This window comes from Anser brachyrhynchus (genome assembly GCF_964034855.1).
Source record: "Anser brachyrhynchus genome assembly, chromosome: 7".
In the NCBI taxonomy this organism is placed as follows: domain Eukaryota; kingdom Metazoa; phylum Chordata; class Aves; order Anseriformes; family Anatidae; genus Anser; species Anser brachyrhynchus.
In genome coordinates this window covers 5,288,204-5,309,688 of record NC_137701.1, presented here as the reverse complement: position 1 = coordinate 5,309,688, position 21,485 = coordinate 5,288,204, and the positions used below count along the sequence as shown (strand labels likewise).

General features: G+C 39.4%; 1 protein-coding gene across 3 annotated transcripts in view; it reads left to right on the top strand.

The window, feature by feature from the left end:
- The window catches only part of GLS (glutaminase), a 58,535-nt gene that overhangs the window by 520 nt on the left and 36,530 nt on the right, over nt 1-21,485 (top strand). For all 3 annotated transcript variants that reach the window (XM_080598818.1, XM_080598820.1, XM_080598819.1), the window contains exons 2-7: nt 5,645-5,741; nt 6,212-6,333; nt 12,352-12,481; nt 13,206-13,285; nt 14,743-14,906; nt 20,832-20,890. In XM_080598818.1, the coding sequence (XP_080454944.1) occupies nt 5,645-5,741; nt 6,212-6,333; nt 12,352-12,481; nt 13,206-13,285; nt 14,743-14,906; nt 20,832-20,890 (652 nt within the window). The remainder of the gene's footprint in view (nt 1-5,644; nt 5,742-6,211; nt 6,334-12,351; nt 12,482-13,205; nt 13,286-14,742; nt 14,907-20,831; nt 20,891-21,485) is intronic.

Sequence of the window (21,485 nt, the reverse complement as noted above, 5' to 3'; positions counted from 1 at the left end):
AAGGCCGCGCCGACGGGGCCACGCAGGGTTTTTTGGGGATTTCTGGGCCCGCAGCCCCGTGCTCCCGTTTCCCTTCACCCTCTCCGGCCCCAGCCAGCGCCCCCGGCGGCGTTAGGGGGAGTCCCGTCCCCTGCCCCGTGCCCCCCTCAGCCCTCCTGGGGGGTTGGGTGCCTTAGCTGAGACCCCCGGGCAGCCCCAAATCCCTGCTGGGCCGCGGGGTGAGCCCCCGCCTGCGGCTGGCGGCCCCAGCCCCGGCCCTGCCCGCTAGCCAGGTGGGAAAAGCGAAAGAGGAAGCGAGGCCAAGGGAAGGGGACCCTGCCTTCGCTAAGGGCACTGCCTTTGTCAGCCTCACGCGGAGAGGAAGCCTGGAGGGATCCCGTGAGGTCAGGCAGGAAGACTTCAGCCCACTCGTAGCTCTGCTCTTGGGTATGGGCTTATGCTCCCTCAGCCTGGCGCGCAGGGGAAGAAGCCGCTGCCTTGTTCTTTCCCCCCCTTGTCCCATCAAGTGTCTTCGCTGCTTGGCTCGGTGCTAGCCTTTTGTTTCATTGCGATATAATCTTCTTCAAAGGCGTTGGGTATAATTCCAGCTCACAGGCGCCTTAAAAATGCGTGCAGGATGAATTCTAGGATCACATGTAGTATAGTACGCAGTCACACATGTATTGTTGTACTTGTACTATTGTTACGCACATACGGAGCCTCCTGTTTGAATTAGCTCTGCATAACGTTTTGGCACAAAAAGTTTTTTTTGGCAGTGGCTCGAGTAGGAGTGGCTTATAAAGGTTAACTTCCATTTTCAATGAGAAGTGCAGACGACACCATTAAAAACTTAGGACAAAAAAACAGTATTCCAACATCTTCAACCCCTCCTTCACAGCTGGAAAGGTGATTTATCAAAAAGATAATGTTTCCTTGAACTGAGCTTTTATAACACTTCCCAACAGCTAGCGTCAATTAGGGAAGTCATGAAATTTCTAGTACATTTGATGAGGTTGTGTAATTACAAACCAGTTAGTTTTTTTTAATACTTTCTGACCTTTGACAAAAGGTGTATTTGGAAGTCAGATAGTTGTGCTTTGAGCCTTGCTGCAAAACGAACAAAGAAAATTGCATGAAACATACAGCATATAGTTAGGAATAAGGAAAGGGCTGGAAACAGTTTCTCTTCAGTTCAGGCTGGTCAGGAATTCCTGGTGGCACATTAACCACTTGCATTCTAATTTTCCTTAATACAGGATTGCAAAAAGTTCACTTAAGCATTCTTAATACGGTATGTTACATGTGGAAATCATTGCTGTGTTAAGACAAAGTGCAGGGTTCAGAAGAAGAGTGAAGTGCTTCAGAAGGCAGATTTCTGGACTAAATTAACAACTGGCCCATGTCAGTGCAGGCTATGTTCTGCCAATTCCAGCACTTTGCCATTCAGCGGACATTTGAGTTGTGTTTGGTAGATGGATTGTGGACACAAGGGGGAGGGCAGCTGTCCTTTTATACTTTTAGCAAAGACTATACAGGTATTTAGAATGGCTTAGTCCTTCATATGGTGAGTAAATAAAGGGACCTGTAGGTGATGAAATAACGAAGATCTGACTACATAACCCATATATTCCTCTGGATCCCCATGTGCTTTTTTCCCCTGAACATCTTCCTCCCACACCCTGATGTCTGCTATTTAACCTTCACTCTGTGTGTTCACCTGAAACTTAATGTATTTTGGAAAGAAGAAATATTTGAGATTAAGCAGAGGAGTGGTCCTAGGCTGGTAATTTCGCTGACTGAAGGCTGTGGATTAAAATGTAATCATCATTTCATGCTTAAATATTTAAAACACAGTAACCTAGTACTGTCTTAAATTATAAGCATGTAAACCTGTGTAATATTTGATAGAGTCTGTACTTCTCTGTTAAGTATCACTGTTTGCCTTCCAGTATTTTATACTGGACAGTAATAGGATCAAGCGTAGCTCATCTTAGTGTAAGCTACTTCTGAACTATGAAGATGTTTATTAGGGCAAGGAGGAGGAGCAAGACATGAGCGACTGATGTAAGTGCAGGTAATTTACAAGAGAGGAGGTACTTGTGTATGGAATACAGCAAAGTGGTTGTGCTTTTTACCATTTTAATTGTTTTCCTTATAAAATCACAAAGGAGCGCTAGTGCTCCTTTTGAAGGACGGTGTGAATTCTGGAGATACCTTTTTAGATTTTTTTCTGCTTTCATACCCACGCCAGATTCCAGAGGAATAACTCCCTATTAACCAGGCAGTGTTTCATCTCACTGTGCTCTCCTCGGAGAGCGGTATAATACAGGTGCAAGGCACTGTTAGAAGAGAGTTTTCATTAAACCACCTGTAACTTCCTTAGAAGGTAAGATTTTGAAGCAGCAGTTCTTGTTTTTACCAGAAGCACTCTGACATCTACTCAGAGATGGCCATCTTTGGCCTGAAAGTTACAAATGCACAGCTCGCTTTGCATCTCCTAAGTTCCCAGGTAAATGGTTACCCACCGCTGCTGCTGGGCTCAGTGTCTGTCTGTGCCAGTGGGCAGTGGCCAGTTATTTAGTGACTTGGCAGGTGTTGAGGTCTTTGAATTGGAAATCAGTCACCAGCAGGGTTGTGACCACTTCAGCGGGATGCCTGCTTCATACAGAGGAGCTGCAGGTTGCAGCCCTTGCAACTTGCAGTTGTGGGCCTGTGTTTTTGTCTCTGGTGTGCTGTTAGCCTTATCATATCTTCATATTTCCTGTTCTGTTTTGCATTTTGCCAGTTACATCTTGAAGTAGGAATGTGCTTCTAGGAGAAGGGTTCCTGGCTTTAGTCTCTTCCCTGATAGGTAGCACAAGTGGCAGTCTGGTCAGCAGGTGGGTAGCCTGCGTGGAATGAATTCTAGCTTCTGTCCATCTCTTTGAAGGCATTGGCTAAAATAAGACAAGTCAGCCACCATATTTGATATTTAACTTTTCGATTATCATCATAATTCAGCTTTGGTTAGAACAAATTTCTCCATGGAGTCTGGTCTAAACATTGTACTGACAGAAAAGGAGAAACTGAGGGAAGGAATGACAGGGACTGCAAAGTCCTTGGTTGTGGCCTTGGTGCATTCAGACGTTCTTTAAAGAGTAGTGTGGAGCACCCAGCAGTGTTCACCTGGCTCACAGATCAGAGTACAACTGAACTCTAGCGGCAAGTCCAGGTTTGATTATTCCTCTTCTTTAATTTCACCAAAAGTCATTGTTCACAAAGTGGAGAAACCTGGAATTGGGCACTAATTTGACTGTTCTCCTGCCTTGAAAAACAGGGCTCTTTGCAACCTGTGCTGAGCAGTGCTATCTTAGTAAGTGTGCTCACGGTGCCAAAACACCGCTTTTAGGTTAAGCAAACATTAGTTACTGCCATCATTGACCTGATAAACTGCAGAGCAAGCCTTTCCACCTCTATTTAACTGATAAACTTTATCAAGAGATGGACTGTTTGACACAGAGCAATTTTCTGCAAATATATTGAACGCCATCCTCTTTGCTCTGGCAGTCGGTGCGGATCCATTGCTAAATTAAGCTGACTGACCCAGTATTGAACAGCAGCAGATGTGAAAGATACAGAAACTTTCAAGAGAGAATTTACTCTGTGAAAGGTGCATCTCTGTAAGAGATGAAAATCTGAGGAAGAAGCAGATAAGAATCTAGTTGAAATGTCTGAAGCTTTTCTCTGCTCTCTCCCAGGCAGGAGTTCCCCGTTTGGATCAGCTGTGAGGTGCTGAGTTGCAGCTCAGAAACTTGTTGTGAGGGAGGATGTCAGTTAACTGGCAAACACATCCAGAGGCTTTTCGTTGAATAGGGAAGGTTCCTTCGACAGAGCTTCAGCGAGCCAGTAACAAGTCTTGTCCTCGGGAGATCAGAGGTGCAGTGTGCTGCGTGGAAGACGTGAGCTTTCTTTAGGGAAAAAGGGTGTTTTCCCTCCAGAAATTTGCTGGAGGTAGTTGCGAGCGTTTGTCTCGGTTGAATTGCCAGCCTGTCTGTGCATTAGTCAGCCAGCTTCAGTTTTTAAAAAAATCCAGCCTGGAAGACAAGGCAAGTTCTGTTGGCTTACAAAGCTGTCTTCTGTTCTTAGTATGTAAGGACAGAGTATTAAATACATTGGAAAATGAGAAGTGAGATTTTTACTGCTGATTTTTGCTGCTGGTTATGAGGAGAGGAAGGAGGTAGAGTGCAATCTGCAGGTTGCCTTAAATTTAAAAGGCTATGGGGATATAATCAGATTTTTATTAAAAATAATGAATCACAAGCCTGACCTGCTGCTGAACTATGGTAAGCTAGGGCTGCGATAAAATGCCACAATGTTCCAGTTTCAGGTAGTAAGTTTCAAGTAGGAGCTTCTATATATTTGAGTATAGTAACAAAGTAGTCTGCATGTTATTAGGTTATAGGATGGAGTTAAAATCGATGGCTGAAATAATGCAAGACTCCATATGATCTATTTCACTTAGTTTGTGTTTATGTTGACTGGGAAACTATTTTTATTTTTGCTTGTCAAACATCAGCTGGTTGGTTTTGTCGAAATTGACTTTGTCTAGAAACAAACCTGAGTGCTGCAGGGGGCTGAGAGAGGAGATGTGAGGCCCTTTGCTGTCACTGCCTGTAGCGGTTTGGGAGCGTGCGTTGCTAGAGCAGCCTCCCAGCTGCGTGATCCAGCACACATGGCATAAGGAACTGCACACAGCCTTGCGCCCCTGCCTGCCGTGGGGCGCTTCGCAGTATCAAGGACAGGTGAAACTCTGAGGTTAAGCCCCTGGGGGTCTTCTGAGGGGCTGCTGAGCAAGCTCTCAGCATTGCAGCCTTCCCCTTCGGAAGGAATTTTGATACCTTCATCTTAAAATGGAGATGTGTTAGGAACCCGTGCAGGTGCGCCAGGAGTATATGCTCTAGCAAAATGGCTAACACGTGGAAGAATTTGAGAACTGCTGTATGATGATGATAACCACATGGACCGTTGAAGATCTATCTATACCGCGCATTTATTTACCCTACTCCATCCGTGTGCTGAGCTGCTGCTTCTGGTGCCTGAGCTAGTTCAGGTTTCCGTGTTTGGCTGCAGATGGCTTTGCTTGCTTTCACTGTAGCTGATGTGGCTTATATAAGCTTCCCAAAGGACAAGGGACTTTAAGGGGTTCCTAAAACAAACAAAAAGAGGATTGTTTTGAAGAAAATGATCCACATAGTATCATCTCTTGCTTTCTCTTATCTGCAAAACTCTTGCATCGGTCTGTTCTTCTAGTTTTATTATGAGGCATGTGGGTCTTTAAGTCTTACAAATAGTTTATGCTCTGTGTAAGTAACGCTTCTGTCCTCTGCAGCATAAAGTGGAGGGAACGGTGCTGAATCTGCTCTAAAGAATTGCTAAATATAATCTTGGAAGTTAATGTATGTCAGTAAAAACATGAGTGTGGTAAAAATGTTTTTGCTTTTGTGAAGTGTCATATTGTATACTTTAATTCAGCTTAAGGTAGGAAAAATGGTAATATTAATCTTCAAATGTTAATAAAAGCATTCTTTGAATAGCTGTTGTATTGGTAGCAAAAATGTGTTTTCTTGTGAATAATGCAAACATAAATAAAAATACTAATCCATGCATGCATTTTATTTTTTTTCAGTAAAGTGAAGCAAGGTCTCCTTCCCAGCTTGGAAGATTTGCTCTTCTATACTATTGCAGAAGGACAAGAAAAAATACCAGTCCATAAATTCATAACTGTAAGTTTACTATCCCAAAGCACTGTATGAAAGTCAACTACTACAAGCCTTTATTAACATTTGAAATGCAAGAATATAAATCAAGGAATGTTGTACATAGTTAACTGCAACAAGGAATGTAACTGCCCCCCAACACTGTTGGTGTAATTAAGTGAATGAGAATGCTCGTGTGCTTATTTGCTGTGCGAGAGAATGCGTGGAAGCTTCTCTGTCTGTGGCAGGGCTAAGTAATATTTGCACTTGAGTAAAGTAGTTGGACCACTGAATTTTAAACCAAACCATCATAATCCTTCGACGTGAGAAGTAGCCAAAGTGGCAAAAGGATTAATAAAGGGTGTCAAAATGCTGTCCAAATGTTGATGATGCTGTGGCAGATGCCTTTTACTTTAATAAATACAACTGAGCGTTAGAAAACCTGTTCGTAATAGCATACGTTTTTCATTTTAGTAAGTATTGTTTAATTGTGATAGGCACTCAAGTCTACAGGATTACGTACCTCTGATCCCAGGTTGAAGGAGTGCATGGATATGTTAAGACTGACCCTTCAAACAACTTCAGATGGTGTTATGCTGGACAAAGACCTTTTTAAAAAGTAAGCTCTCTGTTTTTAATGTTACAATTATGAATGGATGTTGCATGGGTGTTACTGATGCCTGTCGAGGAGAGACGTGGTATATAGCTGTGTAATTAGTTAGAAAGGGGGTCAGGCACTCTCCTGTTGTTGATGGTACCGTGTGAGTTTGTTCCATGGTTTCACGCAGCAGATAGATGGGGTGATGTCCATAAAGGTTTCATGTATCAGCGTTACCTGCATGTGTATCTGACCCTGGACTGCAACTCTCAGTCAGATGCCAAGAAATAAATTGTCTCAGCAGGGAGTATTTTGTATGGGCATGGAAACTCTCTGCATCACTGGTTTGTAACCCAAAGTTCAGGGAACTGCTTCTGTGTAGCGTGAGATCTCCAGAGCATTTCTGGCATCCAGTTAGGGACATGTATGTAGATAATTCTAAATGAATATATGAAAAGCAGAATGAAGCTATACTTCAAGCTATGTAGAGATGAGAACAGTTAGGACTGTAGAAGTTGCTTTGTACTGTTTTGGAAAAGATTTGTGTGCCATATTTTAGTGATACCTTTTTTTTTTTTTGAGAAAAGTCTGTGGTGAGTATAGTTAGCTGAACAAGTTGAGCACCGTTCATGTTGTCTTCAGTTCATTCCAAGCACACTCCTTTGCTCCAGTATTTACAGTTTTTGTGTGCCAAAAAATTGTAAGCTTAGGTGCTCTTAAATCTTGAAATGAAGTTTGTAGCCTATTTTTGAGTCAATTTTTGTTCCATTTACAGAGTAAATGATGTAATACGTAAAAGTTGCTTCTTCAATGAAGAGCTTAAATGATACATTTCTGTTTTGTTGTACAACCATTTTTTGAATTTGTAAATTAATGGTGTATACTGCTATTTCTGTTTAAAGTGTGCGTATACACATGTATACATACGTGCCTATAAGAATGTGTATGTATATATACACATAAACATATATAGCGCTATTTCTTCTGTTTCAAATATGTATTATATACATATAAAGTACATATATAGTATATTCGTGAAATATGGATTACATTTATATATGTTATATATATAAACATATAAAAGTATATTTGTTATGCATTTCAGCGTGTGGCAAATTAACAGACCAGTTAACTCTTCAGTCTATTGATGTGGGTTACTTCCTAAAGGTACACGGACTAACTTCTTCCTTGCATTTGAGCTCAAGACCAGGTCTTTGTTGGTTGTTTGTCAGCACAGTAAAAGCTGTATTTGTAGGGTGAGAAACCTTTCTGGGGCCTATGGTTGAATGAGAAAGGAAATATTTGCTTTTATATAAAACATTTATGCTAGAAGGCTTGTTTGTATTGGTGAACTAGTAATTGTGTTTTAGATGAGGGCTCTGTATTAAAACTAAACAAAACAAATAAACGAAGTCAGCAAGTATTTTTTTAATTAGAGAGCTATTTTGAGACTCATACAAGGTTCCTGGATTTTTCCTTCTTCTCCAGGTGTTTGAGGTGTGAAATACAATCATGTACCCACTCAGTTGTACTTACCTCAGGACTTTGAAGCTTCAGTTTCCTAAACATGAAAGTCAATGCTGTAATTCTTCTGTCAGATTGGAGTCCAAAGCTGTTAGATCAATTAAAGCAGCAAGGATAAATAACGTGGAGCAGTGATAACAGAAACTCAACTAAATCAATTAAGCACAGTCCAAGTTACCTGTAAAATATCCTGGGTCATGCATCTTTGCAGTCTGTCATTATCACAAAAGTTTTAACACCTTTTTACTGGTTGTAAACTGTAGATTGCAATTTGACCTAAATGGCCTTACTTTGAAGACTTTGGGCTTTTTGGTGTCCCAGTGTTAAATTAAAAACTTGGATGAAATCTCCATGTTACAGATGGAACAGTTTTGGTTTCCCATCTTTCATCCCTGGAGTTCTCAGAATTGAACACTCCACAGATGCACTTGTTGCAGCCGGAGTGCCTGCTGCAGCTGCATTTCTTGAGTCAGCTGTTGGTGCTGCATCAGTGTAACGCACCACATGGTCTTGGTAGCATGATGCCTTACAGAGGAAAGGTGTTGTAGCGTGCCAGTTAGCTTATGGTGTGATTTTTGCTCTTTATCTTTTGATACCCTAGCTATGGTATGACTTAATAAAGTATTTAGATGAAACTTAAGCAGCTATACAAATATGGAAGATTATCCACTCCAGTTTTCCTCATGAAGTGTGCATGTTATGACACATCCTACTAGTCAGATCTATTTTATGACATTTTAGCAAACTTGTGTAAAAATTTCTAACAATTTTTCTAAAAAAAAAAAAAATCCTCCCACCTACCCCCTTTGTTTTTTCTTTAGCTTACAAATTGTTGCTGACAGAAAAAGAGGACTTGCAAAAAGCACTGTTTCTTAACTGACAATATTTTGGTCAACATGTGTGGCAAAAAGGAAAAGCATAAGGTGTTTGGATCTTATTTAGTTTGACAGGGGTGTAAACTTGAGTGAGATGGTAGCTGGGCAACACTAATAACTATGAGTTTAAACTTGATTAATTTTCTGGGTAACTTGGCTTTTTAGGCTTAGCCTTTGTCACAAGGTACTGTCTGTCCTGCTTTATTGACCTAGAATTGTGGTCCTGATAGCCAAATCTCCTCTGATCTGCTGGTAGGAAGCAGCAATCTGGGTCTGTTCCGTTCTAAGCATCTGTTACTAGATCTCAAACAGGCTTATCTATTTCCCATGGAACAGCTGTGCTGCTCTCTAAATCTAGGCAGCAAATCCTGAGGAAAACTTTAATTTTAGCTGTATTTAACCCAGGTATTAATAAATGTTTTCGTCCTATTTGTTTGAGGAGTTAAAAAGCTTTTGACAGAAGATGTAAAGGACTTTTGCTTTGCTACTATAAATACCTCCTATGTCAAAAGCTGTTAATGTTGAATTTATTTTTCTAAAAAGTCTAAATATTTTGAGTGCTTACACAAACCTAGTCTTGCTAGCTGGAAATGGAGCTTCACATAGTACTTGTTCTATAGCTTTTTAAGCAGAAAGATCTGCTAGTTTCCCACTCTGCTGTATAGCTAGCCTAGCAATTCTTCAAAATCTGTGAGAGTTCAGAGTCTGTGTTTTTAGCAGGTATCTACTTGCTTTAGGAAAGTAATAATTGGCAATCTGAGCCAGAACTTGAAAAAAGAAGGGGTACATGTAACAAGCTGTATGATAAAAGAAGCAAAATGATCCAACCTAAACCTTTACTTGCAGATTATACAAGTCATTGATAGGACAGATCCGAAGACTTGAATCCTAGTCTCCCATTAGAGCGTTGTTGAAGGGCATTTGGCTGTTCGAGTGACATATACTGTGAATTTGGCAGTTTTGTCCTTCTCAGGAATGAAGTAAGCAAATCAGTTACAAACCCGCTGTAGGGAGCGGATGTAATGATTTCTTACTTGTCACTAAAATATTCACGAGAGAGTCATCTGTGAACATCTATTCTCTTTGCTCATCCATCTTTCTGATGGGAGCTCATTGAACTTAATCCCTGGTTTACCCTTTGGAGAAAATAGCTTGTTGAAATGTGGTAGTAATGCGTTCCTCTGAAATGCACATCCCTGACAGAGCACGTGCAAATGCAGGACATGTCTGTAATGGACAAAATTACAGGGGGATTCAGAGCCCTTGACAACCATACCGCTGTCTCTTTCACCTTATTTTATTTTGTCCTCGTGTTCATGTGAATAGCAGTATGGTACTATTGCAGCCTAAATGCACTGGGGGAGGACAAATTGTTACGGTGGTATGAAGTTAGGAGAAATGAAAATTTGAGATGAGGAGGTAGTGTTCCTATCTTGAACTCTATTAATATGTGCAGGGCATAATAAGGGCTTGTTGTTAAAGACTGACTGTGGCAGGATTGTTATTTATTGCTATATTTGTTTAAATTTCTCCCTGTGGTCTTTTCATACTGCTCCATGTCTCCTGAGCCGCAGACCATTCTTCACCAGTGGGTTGCTTGGAACTTCAGAAACTCCACTGGGGAGATGTCAGTTGCAGAGTATTTATTAGAGGCTGTCAAGACTGGTGTCCTCTGTTGATTGGAAGTATCACTGCCCCATTAGCCAGAGCTCATTAACACCCCTATTGTTTTGTCTACTCAGTAATTGTTGTGAATTCCCAGCTAGATTAACTGAACCTCTGTACTTAGTGCCTGAGTTCATACCGTTTGCCTGGAGTAAGGAGACACTAACCTTGGCAGAAGTCTAGGAACAATAACTTGCAGAAATGTGGTCAAGTCCTTAAGCAGCACAGCTGTTTCTAGAGTGATGGCCAGCCTCCAGCTTAAAGTGGTTGAACTAACGAAGTGAGCTACTAGGCTGGGTGTAAATTGGTGCATGTAAAAATGCCCTTCCTGTTGCTTCAGCAGAGTAACAAGAGGGCTGTATTTCACTGCATTCTGCCTTCTTATTGCCATGTTTTTCATGCTTTGTGTTCTTGAACCATTTTAATAGCTGTGCGTGAGCTTCAGATTTTTTTTACAAGAGTACTTATTGCTGTCCAGGTGATACACATGATGTCAAAACAAATCCAAAGGTTAAACTTAATGCATGTGTATGCTATTTTTCCTTCTGCACACATGGCTGTCATAACTCCTCTTAATTACTTCTGAAAAGGGGTTGCTCCACCTGGTGAAGGTGTCTATAATTGGAGGCTGCTGGGAACAAAAGTGAACAGGGTTTCTGCAAGCTGTGTGGAAAAAAGGGTGGGTAAGCATAGCAAATAACAACAAAACCAGCTGAAACTGTTGATTTAATGTAGGCGAACAAGTTTATTACAGACAGTGATTCGGAAGATATCAGTGTGTGCAGAAGAAACTTCTCCGCTGTTTCTCTTTCACTCTTTAACACTCTTGGAGAGCAGGGCCTACCAGCATTTGAAGTGGTTGTCAGGTGGATTTGCAGGTACGGTCTTCAAAGTACAGCAGAGTTCAAACTGTGTCTGCCTGGTGGTCTGTATGCAACCTGATTCTAATCGGGTGATGACTTCGAATAACAGGATTACTGGAAGTAATGTTTGAAGTGAAAGTATTTCCCTAAAGAGTGGTGTTTAACTTTGCTGAGTAACTCCTCATTGGAAGAACAAGTTCTCCTTCCTAGTAAGGGCCTCTGTGTTCTCCACTTCTCATCTGTCTGAATGAAGTGTTCCTGCTTTTGTCAATGCTACCAGAAAGCACAGTCTGAATGTTAACAAAACTGTTAATTTGGAGTTGAAGCCTCCCTTTCTCTTTCTTGCCCTGGGATAGGGCTGTTAATCCCCTTTATCAGGCAGTGCTTTAACTGCCGTGATAATGCTCCCAGTTCCGCTCCCATGGCCACACCACTTTGAACAGCTTGTCTCAACTTATGTTCCCATCTTTCCCTCCCTCTGTTCTGCCTAGATAAGTCCTTTTCTTTTCACCTCATCTTTTTTTTTTATAGGCAGCAGATGGGCTGGTGTTCAGTGGGCAGTGATGTGACTGTTTTGGGTTAAAGGACGGCAGAAATGGTGATGGCCTGAAGCAAAGGCCTTTGAGTGCTGTTAGTCTTTTAGTTTGGATGTTAGCAAGGACTTCCTTGGTTTTTCTATTCTAACAGACTAATTTTTTTAACTCAATTTGGTTCAATTTGGGCTGCTGGCAGCTTTCTTGCTTGTTAGCTCTCCTTTGAACAAGGGCTGGGCCAGATGGCTGGCACCAGCGCTGCTCCTAGGAAATGGGTGGCTTAGATCCCTTGGCAAGCCTAGGTGCTACCTGAAGGCAAAGTGATGTTACCTCACTGGACAACCTCACAGCTGGAACTTGAAATGAGAGCTTTAAAAAAAAAAAAGGCATAAAAGTGAATGTAACGGAACAGTTGTGGCTAATATTTAAAAATACGGAATAGAAAATTCTTTTAGGCCTATTCTTTTAGGCGCATGACTTAAAAGGACTGACAGTCTTTATTTAAGTAACATGTAAGTGCTTGTTAAGTAGTCTTTTTGTCAGCTTTGTCAAACTAACCATTTTTTTAACTTCTTGCAGGTGTGTACAAAGTAATATTGTATTGCTTACTCAAGCTTTCAGGAGGAAATTTGTCATTCCAGATTTCATGTCGTTTACTTCGCATATTGATGAGCTATATGAAAGTGCTAAAAAACAGTCTGGAGGAAAGGTAACCATGCTTGTAAATTCAATATGAAACTTCTCTAGATTTGTTGATACTAACCAAGTTCATTTGTTCTTTTTCGAGTAGAGAGATTTTTCTTCACATTTTTAGCAAAATGTAAAACTGATAATTGATTAAAATAGTTATGGAAGCTCAATTGTATTTGCAACTTGTAAACTAAGATAGAATTTTAGCTCCATACCTTTAACAGTCTTTTGAAGTTTTGAGGTTAAAGAGAGAAAATAGTGTTGTTCATTTTTAATTTTACCTAAATTATAAAACCGCTGTATAATTTGTGAGACTAATGTTAGTCTATAAAAGTTATACTACTTTACGTAGCTGGTAAGTTGTATGACAGAAATAATTGTCAATGCTGCGCTAAAGTTAGTAATTAAAGTTTATTCTGGTGCTTATTTTCAGTGAGCAATTAATTAAAAACCCCAGACTTTGTTACAAGTTAAAATATTACTGTGTGGAAATCCTAAATCTGACATAAAATAGGACACATTGCTGCTAAAACATGCTGAGTTTGTTCTTTCATTGGAAAAATACTTTATCTGATAATGTTAATATCAATATAATAATTTATGAAGAGGTTTTAGATTTTTGTGGGCTAATTCAGTTGGATCTGTTATCCTTTCCATAGGCATTTATTAAAATTAACATATGCTAACATATAGCTAAATATTTTGGATGGTATAACGTATGTTTTTATTTTTCATTGTGGTAGGTTGCTGACTATATTCCACAACTGGCCAAGTTCAGTCCTGATTTGTGGGGCGTGTCACTTTGCACAGTGGATGGACAAAGGTATATTTTTAACTTGCAGATTTTACCATTTCAGTGACTTAAACTCTGATACATACAGTGCTTCATGGTATTGTATCTCTGACTAAACAAAAAGCTTTGTTGGAGTTGTTTAAGAAGTAAAAACTACATGATCATCATTCTTGATTTTTTTTCCAACTTCTGTGAAACTGAATTATTTTTCAGTTTTTAAAAAATACCATTTAAATAGTATTTGTAACTACTATTTAGAGTAGGATTATATTGTTCTTTTGAGCTGACAATAAATTGATAAAGCTGAGGGTGACTTCAGTGATTACCAAAGGGCAAAATGGAGACAAAGCTTATGTAAACTTTGCAAACTGATGATCTTTATCCAATAGCATCCATGCTTTGAGCTATTTATTGTTTTTTGTAGGCCATGATGTTCCTAAAAGTTAGTAATAGTAGTTTGGTAAGAACATTAAAATGCAGAAAAGGAATTACGATCACTATACATCATTGAAAAATTTCAGATGTGTATTCTGTAAAAAGGAAGTATTCTCTAAGGGAAGCACTGTACAAGTGTTTTGATGTGCCTCCTAAATGCATTAATTTTCTGAGCGAAGTGTTACACTAATGTTTCAGCTTCCTACTTAAGTGGCTGAATTATAATGTATCAATAGTAAAATCCCTTTAAAAGGGGGAAAAAAGTTCCCCTTTTCGATCTCTTGAATTAGCGTTTTTCTTTGTTTTGGATATTACAACATATACTAATGGAAGCTTTTATAATATTAACTTTTATAATGTTTAAGGTTGTCTAATGATAGCTTTTGTAATGCCAAAAGGTTTCTGTGAACTTCTTTGAACACTTCGCAAATTTTCTGCAAAGAAAAGAAGCAAATGCACTTCTGATTTTGCCATCAGACAAATGGTGTCTTGGAACCTTTTGTTTTAAATGAGGCTTATGCTGCTTGTTTAAGTCATTCTTTTGAGCAGTCTGAATTAGGTGTTGAAAGTAAACTTTCCAGAAGATGGTATTTCACGATTGCAGTAAAATACGTGTGCCAGTATATGGAATATATGTCCAGCCATTCAACTTCTGCCCTTGAATTCCAAACCTGATCTGGCTCTCATCTTTGTTTTGGTATCCTTCAATATGTACAGGGACTATATTCAGATTGACTGTACTCTGTTGCATAAATGTGGTACTAGAGTTCTGAGGTGACTATTGCTCTGGTACAAACCCATTTCTTAATTTGCTTTTATTTTGCTATATCTGTAATAATGGCCAACAAGTGACTTTGCCTTGTTCAGTTTATGGAGGCAGTTGTTAAAACCCAAACCTTTTTTGTTCTGCTTTTTAGGATGTAGTTTACATAATAATCTGTTTCTAGGTGGCTGTTCCTGTTATGTTGAAGAATAAATGAAGCATTTAATATTGCACTTGTCACAGATAGCAAACAGGAGATTTTAAGCGTCTTCATCTGTGTTTTTCTCAGGCATTCTGTTGGAGATACCAAAGTTCCTTTTTGTCTTCAGTCCTGTGTAAAGCCTTTGAAATATGCTATTGCTGTTAACGATCTTGGCACAGAGTACGTGCACAGATATGTCGGTAAAGAGCCTAGTGGATTAAGATTCAACAAATTGTTCCTGAATGAAGATGGTAAGAGTTACATAACATTTAATAATGCAAATACTCTATTTCAGAAAATCACAAAACAAGCTACCTGTTTTTTTCAGTCTTTTCATTTTACTCTATCTTCTTAGGTCTTACTGGTAGATACTGTCTCCAAATATTTCACTCAATTTTGCTTAATACAAAATGCTAGTAAAATAAGCAGAATTCGGCAAGTTGGCTAATATCTAGCTGTGGGGGAAAAAAAAAGGATTTTGATAATGAAGGTATTTGAAGGTATTTGAAATGTATGCTTATAATCATGCTTTCATTTAGCTGAGTTGATAGCAAGTGTTCTTCAAACACACCTTTATGCCTTCTGTAAAATGGTGGTGGAAAAAATCAAAGATCTAAATAAATTTAAAAGAAACACGTATACCACTTGCCTTCTCAGTGCTGTGAGAAGCAGGTGCTGAAGCCAAATGCCAGTGCTGGCTAGCTTCCAGAAGTGAAAGTGAGCACACCTTCCCGTGGAATATTCTAAGTGGAATTTGGCTAGTGATTCAAAATAATGTATGTTATATATATATATTTCGAGACAGGGATGCTTTAGTAAGAATTTCTTGTATAGTGCTTACGTAGATGATTTCTTTTTTATATTGTATTAGTAATGAGGCATGAAAATGCAGTTTTGAAAGACGTTATGGTGAAAATCTGAGAAAGATGACTCATGTAGCCTTAGAGGAAGTGCTGGATGTTATCTCTGAAACACAAATGCTGCTTCTAGCAGATCGTCCTCAGTAAAAGAACAGACAATGTTTCTGTTGCCATGGTACTCCAATTAATATTTGATTAATAGCATAAGACCTAGATATTTTTGTCAAGGACTGTATTGAATTCTGACTTTCATTGCAAATATTAATACAGATATTCACAAATTATAATGCATGATTATATTTAGACAATGCATAATTATATTTAGACATACCTTGAAATCCCTTTTCCCAACCTTGTGCATCAGATAAATTTTGACAGTTCATTTCTTCTTTTTAGCATGTTAGTGATACTCACGTTGGTATTTCATTATCATTTCCCAAGAGGGAATTCAGGCTTGTTGGCATTGTTCTGGCTTTCCTAATAGTTCTCAAATACAGTGTCATACAGTATGAGGAAGACTGCATTTCATGTCGTAAGAAAGCTTTAATATTAAAAAAAGACTTAATTGGATTAAGTTTTTCTGTTTTTCATCTTAATAGAATGACAAAATCTAGTAGCTTTTATTTGCTTTTTATTACACTTTTTAAATTAAATTATGAGAGAAGGTGAATTGCTAGACTTCTTATATTACTGTTGGACTTTAACAGCATTGGACTGTCGTATAACAAGAGAATTGGCTTTAGTAAAAGTTTGACCGGTGCGCATGAAGTGAATAGAGAGGACTCATGCACATGATGCAATCGTTATTAAAGTGTGTGGCTGGGACAACTGACATGAGAAGACGTGCTGGATGCAAGCCTGTTCGAGCTGGTTCTCTACAGGCCTTAAACAGAAAGCAGAAGTCAGTCACAGGGAGAGGAAGGGAAGTTGTGCTTCTGGAAGTGAAAGAGACAGGGAAGAAAGGATTACAGTTTACAAGTAAATATTAAGTGTTGTCTGAAGTTTGGATATGCAGAGTGTCTGGTAGGTTTAACGTAACTTGGACTGGATTTGAAAATACAGAAGGTATTCATTTAATCCATTTGCTTTCTAATTACTCTGATATGGTGGGATTTCATATTTGTAGTCAGGATTTTATAAAGTGATCTGCAGCTATTTGGAAACTGATTAGATCTGTCTGAAGCTTTTTTTTTTACCTAGTATATTGAAGGTTACTAAAATAGGGAGGTACTGCATCTCTTTGTTTACTAGTACTGAGATTCAGGCTGGAAAGAATGGAGAAAATTAAAGAACTTTAAATCAGAGCTGAAAATGCCACCTTCCAACAAGAAGCATTGCTAAGAATCATGCGTGTTTTGAGTAAGATCTATTCTGTGCAACGTGAATTTGGAATCTTCTGCAGCATTGTGAATATTCAATTTTAAAGCTTTTTTTAATCAAAGGAAGCATGGTCCATCATACAGGTCATGTTTCTGGAGGATTAAACCAGATCTCACGTTAATTAAAAATTGCTTCTGGTTGCTTCAAGTAGCTCAGGAAGTTCACATAGTGAAATGTGTCTGAAATATGCATTATTAGGATCAATAACTTGTTAAGGTCACCAAACGGCTCACAGTATTTTTCATGATTTTAAGCTTGTGATGCAATGTGTCTGACAACACTTGGATATATGCAGTTAATCTTTTATCCATATGTGGCCTTTTGAGGACGGTAGAGTTGGTCCGGTGACTTAATTTTTGTGGCATTTAGTCCAGTAATAAACGTGTCTCACTTGAACAGGGGACTGGCAGGAAATTGCTGGTGCTGCTGAAATATTTTTGTTAGCCAAAGATGGGATTCCTTGCTTTTGTATTAGACAAGCACATGCTGATGTCTCTTTCAGAAGGAAGTTGTCGTGGTGAACGGTTGTGTGCATTAAAATGTCTGTTTGGTGCCTGTGTGGCAACTTCTGCTTTCTGTGCTCAACGAATGCAAGCCAGAGCCGTGCAAGTAAGGCCAGTGGTGGGCCAGAAAGGTCGGGAGAAGCGGCAGTGGGGAAGCGGAGTAACCTGAGCTGCCGAGGGAAAGGTCTGGGTCACACGTGGCGTGACTGCGTGGCAGGCTGCTGGAGCAGCTGGTAGTCAGGAGGTATAAAAAACACATCCCTTTTTCTCTAAGAGTGATCTGCAGTGGAGAGATCCAGGTGACTAAATCATGTTTTCTTTTGAGTTGAGATACACCTGTTAAATAGGTCTTCATTCCTTGTGCTAAAGGGCGTTGTCTGCAAGTACCTCCTTCCCACGGTAAAAGCAGAGCTGTATCTCAGAGAACAGCCTGTGTCCTATTCGGAGGCCACGAGGTGGGTTGTTTATGCAAGAGGCAAATGACTCAGTGTTAGGCTTAGGGCATCCCAGTTTAAATTGAATGCTTATTATGACTTGTGCTTTTCATTAAGGGTAAGAAGATGAATTTACCCCGAAGTATAATGAGATGATACAAGACAAGAGACTTGCAGGGAAGCAGTGTAACAGATGTTTTTTCAGTCTAAGCAAATCATTGCCTTTATTTGATTAGTGTGTGTGTTTAGAGATGTATGCCAGTTAGCTTTCCAGAGTTCGCTATCTCTTTCTGAAGATAAGCAGATGAGTCTGCTCACCTCTTCAGTGCACTGTTGCAATTACGCTATCAGCCTTCATTCCTTGTCATTGTACAATATGCAGTCCCTTTGCCGGTGGCATCCACAGTGAGGGAGATCAGTAGTTGCTGCTGCTTTAGAAAGAGACCTGTGCGGGGCTTTTTTAAAAGCTAACATAGTGTCTGAACCCTGAGAGGTAGAAAAATTACCTGGGATGGAAGTAGTATTGACAGGAATGAATGACATCTCTTCTTTGAAACTAGCAGGAATCTTTCAGAATACAAATTTTTATTTAAACACCATGTAAGTGTTTTTCTTCTTTGTTTTGTCATCCATCAGTTGTAGATGCTCGTGTGTGGGAAGTGGTTGGATAGTGTTGTTTGGGAAAATACTGAGAGCTGCTTTCTGGGAGCTGGCTATCCTGACAGGGTTGACTCTGCCTAGAGGAAGGAGGCAGTGGTAGGCTGATGGAAGGTATCCTGCTGAGGTCTGTGCTGGGTGTGTTGGTGTTAGGCAGCAGCAGGAGGGAGCTCTCGTTCGCGTGGTGAGCAGGAGGCGTGCTGTGCCTCGCCTTGGTTGGTGAGGCACCAGCAGCAATCGTGCTGTGTTGACTTGTCAGAGGGGGAGCCAGACAGCTTCATTGCAGAAGCATGTTCAGGAAACCATGTTTCATTTCATCAGGTTCTTGCTGTTCTTCACGTGAGGGCAGCACATGCTGATAGATTGGTAGGAAAGTGGTGAGAGTTTAGCTTGGTAAGACATTAGCCATTGAGGGACAGGAGTCTTCAGAGGAGAGGAAAAGTTATCGAGGCTGCTTGTGATGTTGAAGGTAAGTGGGAACCAGAGCATGTAACTCTCCAGGCTGAAAGGGGAGGTTAAGGGCTCCTCTGGGTGCCACTTACAACTGCTGAAAAGCAGTTGTGAAGATGAAGGCTTGTACCTCTTCCTGCTCAGGGCAGGTGATATAACGAGAGCCAGTGGTCCTGTGTTGTGGCTCGAGGAGTGCAGGTTGGATGTTAGGGTAAACTTGTACCCCAGGAGGAACAGGATGCTCAGTGAGGTACTGGATTTGCAGTGTTCGGAGGGTTTCAAGGCTCAGCCAAAGCCAGGACTGACCTGATCTGACCCTGGCAGTAGCCTTGCTTTGAGGGGGGGCTGGCTGGAATGACCTCCGCAGGTCCCTTCTGGCTGGCAGCCTGTGATGCTCTTCAATCCTCATTTGTTTTGCAGCGTGTTACTGAGTGGCGTTGAGCTTTTTGGTCCCTAATGAGACTGAGTTCGGAAGCTATTGAAATGACACATTTTTCATACTCAAATGTGGTTTTAATAAAAAGTCACAAATTTTTGACCCAGGTCACTGGTATTACTGATAGGAGTAGAACAGGATGCGTGGTGTATGCAGATCTCAAGTACAGTCAGATGAATGAAAATGAGGACCATTCATGGGTTGATTGCAGACACAGACTGGCCGAAATGACTTCAGAAACATTAGTATATAGGTTAAGTTTATATCTTAGGGGAGCTTCAAGTTTTTTGGACATAAGTCCCTGGTCTTGTCCTTTCACTAATTGAATGACTTTTTTTTTTTAAATCTTTTTAGTACTGACTTTCTGAAAAATACTAAAAGGACCTTGATTTTTTTTGGAGATTATTCTGATAGTCAGGGATGGCTAAGTGCCATTGACCCTGACCCAGTGTAAATTTCATGGGAAAACAGTATGTGTGTGTACATACAGTGTATCGGACTGATCTCTAAGAAGCAATTATCAAGTTCCTTTAGTGTGTATTAACAAAAGTGAATGCTTTGTATTTCTAATTGATTTTTTTTCCAAATTTGGAGATAAAACAAATAAAAACAGGAATTTAAACCTGTCACAGTATCGAAGTAGTGAAAACTAATTGACTCTTTCAGACACTAGAACCCTTAAAGAGCAACATCCTAGTTAAATGGTACAGCAAAAGTGTTAGTTTTAAAAAAGGAAAGAAGTCTGTAGGAGGTAGATGTTGATGAATGAAAACTACTAGTTAAGAAAAGTAGACAACTGATAAGGATTTTTTTAAATAGTGTTTCTTCCAGTGGGAATGCAGAAATACTGCTGATATGGAGATTAGTGATAAAAAGACGTAAACATAGCAGGTGTAAGCTAACTGTAAAATGTTAACTCTTGGTGAGGATGAGTAAAGTGGTGTATGTATTTCAGAAGAAGCCAATAGAAACCTCTGTTTTTTGAAAAGACCCAAGTTTTTGTGTTTAAGTACAGCAATAAGGAAATTCAAGAACTGGGATTTTTTTTAAAGTAACTGTTGAACATTTTAAATTACAGAGACTTGGTAAGTTGGAGAAAAATTGGAAAGTCCCTTGGGGGTTGTTCTGCTTGCAAATGTTGTATTTATCAAATCTTGGATCAATGCAGAGGATTCAAAATCTTCAAGAAAAGACATTGCCAGTCTGATTCTTTTACTGGGTTGTTATGGAGCATTAGGCTGAGTGTGTTCTAAGCTTTAAAGTGCTTTGCTCAGAATTACAAAAAACTTACAATATTTTTAGTGTTACAATTTAGGATTATATAGTTTAAGATTATATTCTATCATTGTAGTTTCAAGTCATATATTTCATATTTATCATTTTTCACTTAAACACCTGTTTTTGATTGACAAATGTGTCCTGGGATATATTTGTAATTGAAAACTTTATTTCACAGACAGGCCTCATAACCCTATGGTGAATGCTGGAGCAATTGTGATCACATCTTTAATCAAGGTAAAAAATTAACTTTTAGTTTCTCTAAGAATATTTTAATGGAATGTAGAAAAGTATTGTATGTTTTCGTTGCCTGTGTTGCAATATCGGATGGCAGCACTAGCAGGTAGACCAGCTGTAATGTTTTCTAAGTAGTAACGCTTCCAAACAAAGGCAGTATTAGACTAACAGTTCTTAAAAAGAAGTAACAGTGCAGCTGAAAAATTTTCTTAATAGTGTTTTTAGTTTTGTTTCCTTCTTTAACTGCATAATAATTTATATTCTCTCGAGAGAATTGTCTGGTATTAAATGTTAAGAGTATGTCCTCAGAAATATACTTTATAGCACTCAAATATGTTTCTGAATGTCTAATGCTTATATAGCATAAACTTATAAGAATATTTTTTGCTGTGCAGAAGAAATAGAAGATCCTGTAATTTGTATGAGCAATGTAGTTATATTCCCACGTCAGTCTTAATTCTAAATTTGTCTACTATTAACATACTGTGCGACTGAATTACATTGAACTTTTGATACGTAGCTTTGTTCAGGATGTTAAATGTGCTTTCTCAAATGTGTTTAGAAACAGTTACCTCTATTTTGCTGAGTAAACTGG